Here is a 12,690-nt window from a genome sequence, read left to right as displayed (position 1 = left end):
TACTCCTGGCCACTTGCAAGTACGAAAAAGGCACATTTCCGAAATTTGAGGCTCCATAAGCACAACAAAGTGAATATGTATCCCCGCGTGCCAAAGCATAATATGAGGATTTTGCGAGCATAATGCGAGAATCCATGAAAACATAATTCCATGATTTCGCGGGCATAATCCGCCGGTGCCTAGGTTATACAAATAACATGCAGGCTACCCAGCATTTTTTTGTTGTTTTCGGGTCACCCTTAAATGTACCGACCTTCATTTTTCAACCGACCGCACACATGTTTTTCGGTTGGAGGCTTTGGGCATGAACACTGTGTGCACGCGATCTCTCTCTCTCTCTCCCTCTCTCTCTCTCTCTCTCTCTCTCTCTCTCTCTCTCTCTCTCTCTCTCTCTCTCTCTCTCTCTCTCTCTCTCTCTCTCTCTCTCTCTCTCTCTCTCTCTCTCTCTCTCTCTCTCTCTCTCTCTCTCTCTCTCTCTCTCTCTCTCTCTCTCTCTCTTTCTTTCTCTCTCTCTCTCTCTCTCTCTCTCTCTCTCTCTCTCTCTCTCTCTCTCGCTCGCTCTCTCTCTCTCTCTCTCTCTCTCTCTCTCTCTCTCTCTCTCTCTCTCTCTCTCTCTCTCTCTCTCTCTCTATCCTCTCTCTCTCTCCCCTTGTTCTCTTCTTCTCCCCCCTCCATCTCCCGATAATTATTAGCCCCCCGTTTTCTTTCGACGCGTTTACTGTGCAGTGAAGCCGAGACCCTAGGTCGGTGGAGCACATCAGACACCGTCACCACGTCCACGATTCATGCCTGCGATGCTGCACCGCTGCTTTGCATGTCATGATTGGAAGCTGTAGCCTTAGTAAAAAATAATAATCTCACCAATTTTGAGGTCAATATGACAACAATTCTTTCAAGGGAGCAACACACTCTTCATGTACTGAAGTACAAAGGAGTAATTTTGGGAATAATTGGCAATTGCCCGTGTACTGAAGTATTATTATTTTGCTTGTTCGCGTTGGCATTAACCTGCATAAAGCTGGTATATCTCCTTCGCTATGACTTCAGTACATTGTACTGAAGTACATGTACGTGTACATGTATAACAGTATATGAATAATCTACGTGGAGATAAAAGTTTAATAATAGCTATGAAAAGTATAAATGCCGCAGACATCAGCACGCAACATGACAATTTGTTCAAGGTTTGGTTTTGTGTGTTTCCAAAATCGATTTTCAAGCTCCGATCATCAGTGGAAATACGGAACTAACGTGATCAAGGGAAAAGCAAAGGTTAAAAATCCAAAGAAGTGTGACATGTGACATATGACGCGTAAGTATTACAAAAAGTTCTCTGTACTGTGTCGTGCCCGTTATGTCCAGCAGTTGAAGGTCCTTGAAGCTGTTTGTATTCGTACGCATAAGCCCGATTTGTGTAAGCAAAAAAGAACATGTTGTAGCACTTAGGTTATTTTCGTGAGTTTGCACCCCGTGTTCATGAGTTGTTTCTGCACTGTTCATGCCCATTTGTCACACTTACTCTTTATCTTAGTTCTCACTTTTTGTAATACGTACGCGTCCTATGTCACACTTCTTTGGATTTTTAACGAAGGTCATCATGTGTGTGTTGAGGTCAGGTTGAGTTTTTAGAGCTCCGTAGTCTTTGTAGATTTCCAGTAGCCCAGCCGGCACCAGGCCGGTCTGGAGCATAGTAGCGGGTAGTAGTAGTTGGTAGGCATGGACTCTGACGCGTCGGAGGCCCAGGGGACCCAGGACTTAGCTTTGCTGGGATTCGACGACCTGCGGAAACTGGCTACAAAACACAGCATAGAGGGCGTGAGTAAGCTGTCCCGTGCTGAGCTGGTGGAGAGCCTCCGGGCATTTGGTGTGGATGCACGAGCCGGAACGTATGTATCCAGGCTAGAGAATGCATTATTATCTTTGACGACCTGTATTGAAAACCTGAGCATTGAAATAGTGGCACTGAAGGTTGGCCAAAAAGCCGAAATTTCAGCCCTCCACGCCGAAATTGAAGTTCTGAAGAGAGAAATTGGCAGTTCGGAATTCAAAAAGGTTACACCCGCACCTGACGCACCCGTACTTAGCGTACCCGTAGCAGAAGTCTCTCCTGAGCTGGATGCAGCAGCACAGGCACGGAATACGCACTCTGCAGTCAACCCGTACTCGTACAGTGCAAAAGTAGTATCTGCACGTCCCAAAGCTCACTTCCCATCGCATTCTCCCATGACACAGTCAGCTACCTCCAATACGGGGACACATACTGATCAAGCCCTCCGGACAAACGTCATTTCATACTACCAGCGCCCACCCCGCAAACATGAGCAACTGCGCAGTGCCCATCGTACCAAATGCAAAGCTGTTCATGTTGGAAGAATTCACCCTGGTTGCTCTGCTTCCTCCATCGCAAAATGGTGCGAAAACAAGCAAGTGACTGTACTGAAATGCTCCGTCTCTGAGACAAAGTACTTTGGCCTAGCGTACGCGCACGTAGTCGTCACAGAAGATGACTGGGAAGCTGTGCAAAACACTGACTTTTGGCCTGACGGAGTGACAGCTCGAGAATGGCGATTCAAGGCTGACAGAATAAGTACAGCTGACAACACAACCGTCGATCAGTCTGCACAATAATGAACCTCAACCCCCCGATACTTCCTCACTGTTCCCCAAACATTACTACTAACAGCACACTTAATCCATTAGCTCAGCCTTTTTACCCACTTTCACAGCCAACCGCAGGATCACAGCCTATAATGTGCATCAATGCCAGGTCCATTAAGAACAAGACTGCCGAGCTGGCTCACATTTGTTCCACAGTTAAACCCCTCATTGTTTGCATAACGGAAACATGGCTCTCTCCACAGTCGTCTTTCACGGTCCCTGGATATGACTGTTTTCGCCGAGATCGTCCGCCAGATAAAAACAGGTCAGCTACCGATGCCACCCATGCATATGGCGGCGTCTGTATCATGGTACGGTCTGGGATGTTTCCAAAGGTCACCCATCGATCTGACCTCAGTATCCCTCTCCTGGAAGCCACATGGGTGGAAATAGCCCTGTCATCTGCTAACATACATTTCCCAGAGGCGCCTCATGTGAAGAAGTTGGTTATTGGTGCAGTATATCGACCCCCAGCCCTTACTCCATCAAGTATCAACACCTTCTGCAATTCCCTCCAGCACTGTCTAAGTACTCTTAAGAACCGAACAACATCTATCTTGTTGATGGGAGACTTTAATGCTAAGTCATGTCATTGGCATGGAACTACCACGGATGCCGCTGGTCGCCAGCTTCACAGTCTATTCGGCATGTTCTCTCTCACGCAGCTCGTAAATTTTCCGACACATGAGTCATTGTCTGGCATGGGGGCAGCTCTCGACCTAGTTGTCACTGATATACAGGACTCTATATCCTGCCTCCGTGCTACAGCACCACTTGGTCAATCCGATCATTCTATCGTGGTTGGCCACATCCGTACTGTACCCTGCCCAGAAATGCCCACATACCGTTCTCGTGATGCCCGTTCGACTCCCCTGGATGTCCCTGATTTTAGTGTATTTTCTTTGGATTCTCTAGACAGCAACACTGTCGTGAGTATGAATACTGCCATGTCCCACATACATTGGCCAGCAGCTTTGAGCCTGGAGAGGCGCGATCCTGACATATCTGTGGACAACTTTTACTCTATCTTCCATAACATCTGTGCAAGATTTCTGCCCAGGCAGAAGCCGCCGGCTGTCAAGCGTATCCATATGAACCCCCCCTGGCTGACCAGTACCCTCCGACATCAAATAAAGAAAAAACGAGATTCGTATAGTGTTTACCGAAAGTTTCCCTCGGCTGACAACTTCGCTATTTACAGACGAGAGCGAAACGTTACTCGCAATATGTCTCGAACTGCCCATCGACTGTACATCTCATCCCTAAGTGCATCCACGGCAAGACCCGCATCACCAAGTTTATTCCAGTTTGTCCGGAAGCTTCGATCTCCCCAAGGCAACAGCAGAACGACTGTAACTCAGCTCTCAGTCGCTGGTACTCTATATTCTGACCCTGTGGATGTGGCAGATGCTTTGAACGAACAGTTTATTGGTTTTGGAACACAAGATGATCCTTCATGGAATGTGCCAGACTTCAAGCCACCCGACGCCCCATCACGTGGAAGAACTACACCTACGTTGCAAGATGTCACCACCACGCCTTTTGCTGTGGCAAAGCAAATCCGCAACCTTAAGACCCGAAAGGCTGCGGGAGCGGACGGTATTTCTCATGAACTCCTGAAACTATTTTGTTCCAGTATTGCATACCCTCTCAGCCTCATCTTTAACCTCACTTTTGCAACTGGTGCTTTCCCTGCTATTTGGAAACACGCAATTGTAACTCCGGTCTTTAAGAACAAGGGAAGTAAGCTCGATGCATCGAATTACCGCCCGATCTCGTTATTGTCAACAATCTCCAAGCTGTGTGAACGTATTATGTACAACCACTTATACACTTACCTGTCTCCTGTTCTACATCCGTCCCAGTCTGGATTCCGAAAAGGCGACTCTACGTCCTGGCAGCTTCTCAGACTTGTTCAATCGATGTCTTCTGTTCGTGAGAACGGCCATTACAGCATGCTATGTTTCTTTGATCTAAGCAAGGCCTTCGACACCGTATGGACACGCGGGCTCCTATACAAGCTGTCGCGCCATGGAATCCATGGTACTTGCTTCACGTGGCTCAGTACTTACCTGACGGGCAGACAGCAAAGGGTGCGTGTCGGCTCTGCTCTGTCTGCCAAAGGGCATGTACGGTCTGGAGTTCCTCAGGGATCAATCCTGGGGCCTCTCCTCTTCCTTATGTATGTAAACGATCTGGCAGAAATGGATCACACATCACTATATGCTGATGATACAGCACTACTTGTGACAGCACCCACTCTCCCCGAGGCTAGTGCCAAGTTACAGTCCAACATAGATGGCGTTATTCATTGGATGGAAAAATGGAAATTGCAACCCAACTCTTCGAAAACTGCTGTAATGTGTATCCCCCCCAGTTGTTCCTGTGACCTATCTTCATTAGTAACCAGTCCCTTCACCTTTCCAGGCACCACAACCCCGCTCTGCATCGTTGAAAAACACAAGCATCTTGGCGTCATTATTGACCAACACTTAACCTGGAAATCCCAGATCGAAAATTTAGACAGCCGTGTTAGCTCAGTAATGGGATTTCTCTCATCACACATCACCCACCTGCACACCGACTGTCGCCATGTTATCTACACATCTTACATTCTGCCTATTTTTGATTACTGCTGCATAATTTGGGCTGGCATTTCTAAAACACTGATTGCTCGACTCGAAGTTATGCATAGGCGTCTTTTGAAAATATTATTTCGGCTTCCTCGCCTGACTCCAAGCGCAGACTTATACCGCCTTGCTTCTGCTGTGCCGCTCTCGGTCCGCGTGCGTTTTTTGGCATGCCAGACAATTCATAAAATTAAGCTGGGCATTGCTCCTCTTCATGCTCTCTCCTGCCTAAGCTGGTTTGCTCAATCTCAAGACATGCGCACCAGAAACTCTCTCCGCTTCCCTATTGCGCGGTCTGCCTCTATGCAAACATCTCCTCTCTTCCTTGCTTACCGCCATTGGTCTCTCCTCCCACAACATCTAAAATCCTGCCAATGTTACAATACATTCACACAGCTACTGCAGAATGCAACATACTAGTTGATATCCAGCCCTGCCCTAGCTTCTTTTGCTTTTCAGTTTCCCTTTCATTCTTTTTCTTTCCCCCCTCTAGCTGTATTACCGCCATGGCTGGCTATCGCCCACATCACCATTTCATTGGCTAGTGCCACGTGATTGTGAATAAATAAATAAATAAAAATAAAACCTTTGTTTTTCCCTTGATCACGTTAGTTCCGTATTTCCACTGATGATCGGAGCTTGAAAATCGATTTTGGAAACACACAAAACCAAACCTTGAACAAAATGTCAGGTTGCGTGCTGATGTCTGCGGCATTCATACTTTTCATAGCTATTATTAAACATGTACATGTACATGACATAAGTATATAGTACGTTTTCATGGATAGTGTATTTTCATAGATTCTGGCATACACGTAAAGACCCGCATGGCCAATAGTATCCTCATGCTACATGTATGGTGTCCGATGATTGCATAAGCATGACACTCAGAGTACATGTACGTAGGCGTAGCGACAAACTAGCTGAGTACTGTTGTTGTTGTTGTTGTTGTTGTTGTTGTTGTTGTTGTTGTTGTTGTTGTTGTTGTTGTTGTTGTTGTTGTTGTTGTTGTTGTTGTTGTTGTTGTTGTTGTTGTTGTTGTTGTTTTCTTTATTTGAATTCGCTGAAACCAAACGGACAGAACTGTCCAGTGAGAAGGAAGCGAATGATGAGCGTCATAATCCTATGCATCAAAACATGTCGGGGCAAAATGAGACAGACTAGAAGGAGGGTTTACACAAGACTAGTACTAGTACATGTACATGTAATAATAACACAGGTCGCATGTCTCCCAAATAATGGGTTCCACGCATCTGTCAACTGTTTCATCATGAAATAGATTGCTGCAGGAAGAATAGCATACGAAAAAAACCATATACAGGTTCTAGCACATGACAAGTACACACCATTTTTTACACCGACCTACACTTGTCAATGAAGTCCAGCCATAGCCTTTTGTACATGTACATGACTGTACATTCTTGGTCCCTGTTGTTCTGCCTTTGTGTAGTACGCTCTGCCCATTTTGAGGCGTTGAGCACTACATTTTGTATTTGCAGCAGCAAGGACCCCAGACACGTTGTGTACATGCACATGTACAATGTAGTACATGGCATGAGTAACATGACTGTATGTTTTCAGACACGAAACCCTGAGTAACGACAAAGAAGGATTTCGTAGCACCACTGCTGTATTTCTGGCTCTATTCAATGGACATAAAATGCTAAAGCACAATACACAGCCTGAGGATCTTACACCTGTCTACGGTTTCATAGACATTGTGCATGTACAATGTATGATGTACGCGCAAAATGCACACTACATGTGCTGGATACACAGTCACGGCGGGGAGGGGGGAGGAGGGGGGGGGGGAGGGGGAGGGGGGGGGGGATAGCAGCAGCTTACCGCCGGGCAACAGATTACATGTATGTATGCTCTCGGAAAATATTCTTCTTTCTGCAAGGTCTCAGCTGCGGCATTCAAGCATTGTTTAGCATACCGACACGACACGGCGTACTTAGGACGCGCCAATTGTGCACCCTGCGTGCTTTGTCTAGCGAGACCAATTTGGCTACATATTCCACCCGAACAAACTATGACTATTCATGCTGTTGTTTGGCTTATGCTAGGGGAGGTGTTGAATACAATGCTGTTCGAATCCATGATGGCATGTCATGATAAGCACATACAAGATCGTTGATCACTTGCCAGGCAAAACCTTCTCCCAGTCCCAGCACAGAACAACTGTCCAATCAATCATCCGTGATTGGAGCCACTTCATGCCATGACGTCAGTACGTTGATAGACCCTCTTTAGGATCTTTTCTCGGCGTTCACCCTTCCAGAAGTGTCCCAATCTCCACTGTAGCGCAGTGTAGGCCCTCGAGTACCCTTCAGGTGTTACATGTTTTACTTCCGTTAGTTGCACCGCATCCATTGTGCGGCGACCATTGGCATTGTGCCCCGCAGCAGATCGTTGACAGGCTGCACATTGCCGCTGATAGGAATGAGTCAGGAAGTAATGGCTTCAGTTTCACCATCACCGTGCATCACTCCTGGTCGTTGCTGGGAGTAGCGCAGGACGCATTAAGGGCAGATACATCAGTGGCATAACTATGCGTCAGGTGGAAGCGCGCGTTCTCGAGTAAAAATATCTGGGTTGAGATTGAACACTTTCATGGGAGATGGTGATACAGCGTGCATGTACACGCACATGTATCGTCGATACAATCATTTCCAAGATGATTCAGTGGTGAAAATGCAGCTTGAGAATATTTTATGGAATGCATGGGTGAAAGTATTGGCAAAGCAGATGTGTGCTTTCATCCATTACACGCCTGTTTCGGAATCATAGTGCACGGAACCCGCCAAAAGAGCTGTATTCCTGGTAATACAAAAATGGGCATCAAAGGATAGTCCGTGAGTTCCAATATGTCATGGAGCAGGAAGTATGGCAAGTAAAAGTTAGTTGCAAGCAGTTCGTAACTACTTGCCACAAATCACAAAGAAAAAAACTAAAGCATCACTCCCGTTGCCAAAAAAAGGTTTTTTCAACAGTCATATCCTTCACTCACAGACAGGCATGAGAAATAATTTAGAATATAAACTTCTAAATTTCACAATTGGCGTGACAGACCGACTCATCCGCAGAGAGATAATATATAGATTGTTAGAGAGGGGGAGAGAGAGAGAAAGAGAGAGAGAGAGAGCACAAAGAACACGGAATTAGTACGACTGGGTCATAGACACCACTGGGCCTTCATATTTTCTCGTTCGACCAGTCCTTCCCATTCGGATTCAGCACTGCATCCAACAGCAGAGGCTCACGAAGACCACATGGAACGTTACAGCGATCCAGCTGGGCCTAGTGAGTACGGAAAAAAGAAGAAGAGAATGCCCTCTGTAGCGTTTTTTCTTTGCCGTATTTTATTGCCTCTTTGCTGTACTTTGTTGTTGTTGTTGTTTGGCTTTATTTAAAGTGGAGTTCCAAAACAGGCCTAAACCTAATGACAATGGTCCCACTGATAATAAGAGAAAAGAAAAATATATAATAATAAGCGGACAAACAGAACCAAGAAGAAGATACAGCTGTAGTTAGATAACTAATATGAGCACGGCAGCAGGGGAAAAAAGTCACAAGCACGGCAACCGGGAAGAAAGGAGTGAGTGAGTGAGAGAGAGAGAGAGAGAGAGAGAGAGAGAGAGAGAGAGAGAGAGAGAGAGAGAGAGAAAGAGAGAGAGAGAGAGAGAGCGAGAGAGCGAGAGCGAGAGAGAGAGAGAGAGAGAGAGAGAGAGAGAGAGAGAGAGAGAGAGAGAGAGAGAGAGAGAGAGAGAGAGAGAGAGAGAGAGAGAGAGAGAGAGAGAGAGAGAGAGGGAGAGAGAGAGAGGTAGTGAAGCAGATGAGTTCAACCTAGTTGACGGTACTGCCTAACAGAAAGGCCAGGCTTAGCGATTTGAAAGTGGAGCGCTTTCTTTCGAGGCATGCTGAGTCTGGGAGCTGGTTCCACAGGATAGCTCCAGCATGGCTAATGCGCTTAGCTGAGGATGCAGTGGGGGAGACAGGAATGATGAGTAACTTGCTGCTCCCTCCTCGTGTTCGGAGAGAGGGACTACGGGTGAAAAAGCTTGCAAACAGAGTACTTGAAGATTTGTTCAGGCAGCGCCAAATGAATACAAGAATGTGCATGTGGGTGTATATGCTGAGGGTATGGGCATTCATGCGTTCAAGTAAGGGAGCCGTGTGAGTGCGAGGGGCTGCCCTGCACACCGAGCGAGCCGCACGTTTGAACAAACTATTTAGGCGCGTATCCTGATAAGACGATAAGAAAGGGGCATAGGCAGCAGATGCATAATCAAATTCTGATAGTATAAAGGACCTGAAAAACTGAACACGGCAAGAAAAAGGCAAACATGCTGCACTTCGATTTAGTAGCCCAATCTTAGCGGCAACGCGGCGTGCAACATGGCTTGTCATGGTGTTCCAGCCCATGTCTGAGTCGAAATGTAGGCCAAGATACTTGGCCGTTTTCACAACAGGCAGCGTCTGCCCATTACAAATGACATGCAGCTGAAGTGCTTGAGATGGGGATGGGGGAATAGGCAATATCTGTGTCTTTCTTTCATTAAGAATTAAACCACGGCCCTTCAGCCAGGTGGCCAGGTGCTGAACAGCAGCTGAAAGGTGTGCAGAAACAGCTTCCGCAGACTCCCTGCTACATCGTATAGAGATGTCATCAGCAAACTGGATTGCTCCCACATTAAACGGCGATAGTTCTTCTGCTATGCCGCGGGCATAGACAATAAATAGCAGTGGGCCCAGTACCGACTTCATTCATTGTTCCTGTTCCTCTGTTATTATGCGAGTACATCACCCTGTTCCTCTGTTATTATGCCAATACATCACCCTGTTCCTCTGTTATTATGCCAGTACATCACCCTGTTCCTCTGTTATTATGCCAGTACATCACCCTGTTCCTCTGTTATTATGCCAGTACATCACCCTGTTCCTCTGTTATTATGCCAGTACATCACCCTGTTCCTCTGTTATTATGCCAGTACATCACCGTGTTCCTCTGTTATTATGCCAGTACATCACCCTAGGAGAAGGCACAGCAGTCTACTTGTGAAACTTTTCAGAATATTTTGCTGAAGAATCTGAAGTACATGCTCTTTCTTAGTATTTTAGCCCTTCAGTATGCCCTTCAGTATGCCCTTCGGTATGCCCTTCAGTATGCCTTCAGTATGCCCTTCAGTATGCCTTCAGTATGCCCTTCAGTATGCCTTCAGTATGCCCTTCAGTATGCCCTTCAGTATGCCTTCAGTATGCCCTTCAGTATGCCTTCAGTATGCCCTTCAGTATGCCCTTCAGTATGCCGGTTGAGGATGTCCCATTTCCGTTGGAGTTAAGCACTTTGTATCAACCCAGAATATGTGTTCATTACAGCTTCCTTACTTGGTTCTGCGCCACACTTCACATTTCAGACATTGACCACTTGTTCACTCTTCAACTCCTTCCGCAAAACAATTACATACCTGCTCGCTGGAATTGCTTCGTGGCAAAGCTGCACTGTTGGCAACACCGCTACTGTCATTCACACAGCCAATGTCATATGGCGTCGACGGATGGCTGCCCAGCCGGGCAAGGTGCCGCTTCATCTCGTCCTCATCCTCTTCGAAATCAGCAGCGGTCAATCTACACAGGAGGAGAGCAATGGTGACCGAATAGGAGAGAGGGTGGTAATGAAGGCTGGTTAACACTGCACACTTACAGTCAGCAAGTTACAGGACAAAGCAGAATATTTGGAGTAAAGAAATGGTTTGGAAGAAGTACCCACTGTTTGCCTGTTCTAGATATATTTGATATTAACATGGTTGTTTTCAAAGAGTAAGTAGCTGCTTTCGGCCTGTTCATCACTAAAGTAATTCCACCTTCAACAAACGTGCTCTCTGGCCGACCTCACACACCAGCGACATGACTGCAAGTTGTAGATACTGAAAAGAGTTTTCCTCCATACTGTGCTGTTTCCACCACTATACATGAAGCTTGTCTCGTCAGTGAAGGTTGAGAATATTGAATGGTTAGAATTAATTCGAAAGCATGGTTTTATACATAGAGTGAAATGAAAAAGTGCGATCCCGCGGTTAGAGGAAACAGACGTGCTATGTGCTAGCACGCGGAGAAAAAGGTGCAAAAGGACACTGCTACGCGCCACAAGCGTAATAAAGACATCATTGATACTTGCGCAACAGATTTTAGCACTCTGAAATACAATCATGTAGTGTACATGCACTGAAAATAAGGGTGACAGGTCCAATATAGTGCTATGCAGTACACTTGTGGCGCGTAGCACTATCATTTTGCACATTTTTCTCTGCGTGTGAGCACATAGTACGTCTGCTACCTCTGAGCGCGGGATCACGCCTCTGCATTACATTCGATGTATAAAACGGTGTTTTCAAATTAGTCTTTCATTATTCTCAATCTTCACTAATGAGACCGATAGTGGTGGAAACAGCGCCCTAGGGAGGAAAACACTATTATTTTGTCAGTATCTACAACTTGGAGTCATGTTGCTGGCGTGTGAGGTCGGCCAGAGAGTGTGTTTGTTGGAGGTGGAATTACTTTATCAACATCATTCCCTCAACAGCCCACGGATATCAACAGAACTGATGAACAACAGCCACATTTCAAGTGTTGCATTTCTTTAAACTTTCTTTTAATTAAAAGATATTGACTGGTTAATTAAAAGGATATTCTTTTCTCATGGATCTTGAAACAAGGAATTCACAAACCAGGAATTCACTAGCTTTGCTTGTTGTAGGGGCATGCCACATGTCGACATGGTCCCAAGAAGCCTGTATCCACAATTTTATTGCACATGCTTACGCCAGCCAGGATGACATGCACAGCCTTTCAGTCTCGGATTCGCATCGGCCCATTTCTAGTTGAAATCCCCATCATTTTGTTCGACTTGTCATGCATTAAATACGAAATAGTGGTTGCGACTTCGCCGCTGATTTGTAAGAAAGGGTTCGCTCCCCACACCGGAGCTCGCGCTATTCCGCCGACTTGACTTGAATTGACTGACTCACAACTGCCATCCAGAGAACACGAGAAGTCCATCGAACCTTCGACTCGGCAAACCGGCAAGAAAGTATCACTCCCTGCTCAATACACAGTGTTTCGTGGAATTCACTGACTCACGCTGCTATCTGGTGGTCATGAGGTTTTTTGTCGCGCTGGAAACAGAGCGTCTCTGAAAGTTTGTATCCCTGGTGATGTTTGTGCCTGGAGAGCACTATATAAGTGGTGCTCTTCAGGCACAATCTTCCTTAACCTACTCAAGCTCAACTGATGAGGGGTGAATTCCCCGAAACACTATGTATTGAGCAGGGAGTGGTGCTTTCTTGCAGGTTTGCCAAGGCAAAGGTTCGATGAACTTCTCGTGTTCTCTGGATGGCAG

At 46.2% G+C, this 12,690-nt stretch overlaps 1 protein-coding gene across 1 annotated transcript in view; it reads right to left on the bottom strand.

Moving 5' to 3' along the window:
* Nucleotides 1-8,132: 8,132 nt before the first annotated feature.
* Nucleotides 8,133-12,690, bottom strand: part of LOC135808143 (uncharacterized) — a 34,415-nt gene continuing 29,857 nt past the window's right edge. The window contains exons 13-14 of the mRNA XM_065321289.1: nt 10,760-10,919; nt 8,133-8,591 (exon numbers count right to left, since the gene is read on the bottom strand). Coding sequence (XP_065177361.1) covers nt 8,487-8,591; nt 10,760-10,919 — 265 coding nt within the window. The 3' untranslated portion in view covers nt 8,133-8,486. The remainder of the gene's footprint in view (nt 8,592-10,759; nt 10,920-12,690) is intronic.

The sequence above is a fragment of the Sycon ciliatum genome, chromosome 2 (genome assembly GCF_964019385.1).
Source record: "Sycon ciliatum chromosome 2, ocSycCili1.1, whole genome shotgun sequence".
NCBI classification, from domain to species: domain Eukaryota; kingdom Metazoa; phylum Porifera; class Calcarea; order Leucosolenida; family Sycettidae; genus Sycon; species Sycon ciliatum.
The sequence above is the reverse complement of the archived record's forward strand: the minus strand, read 5'-3'. Positions and strand labels throughout refer to the sequence as shown.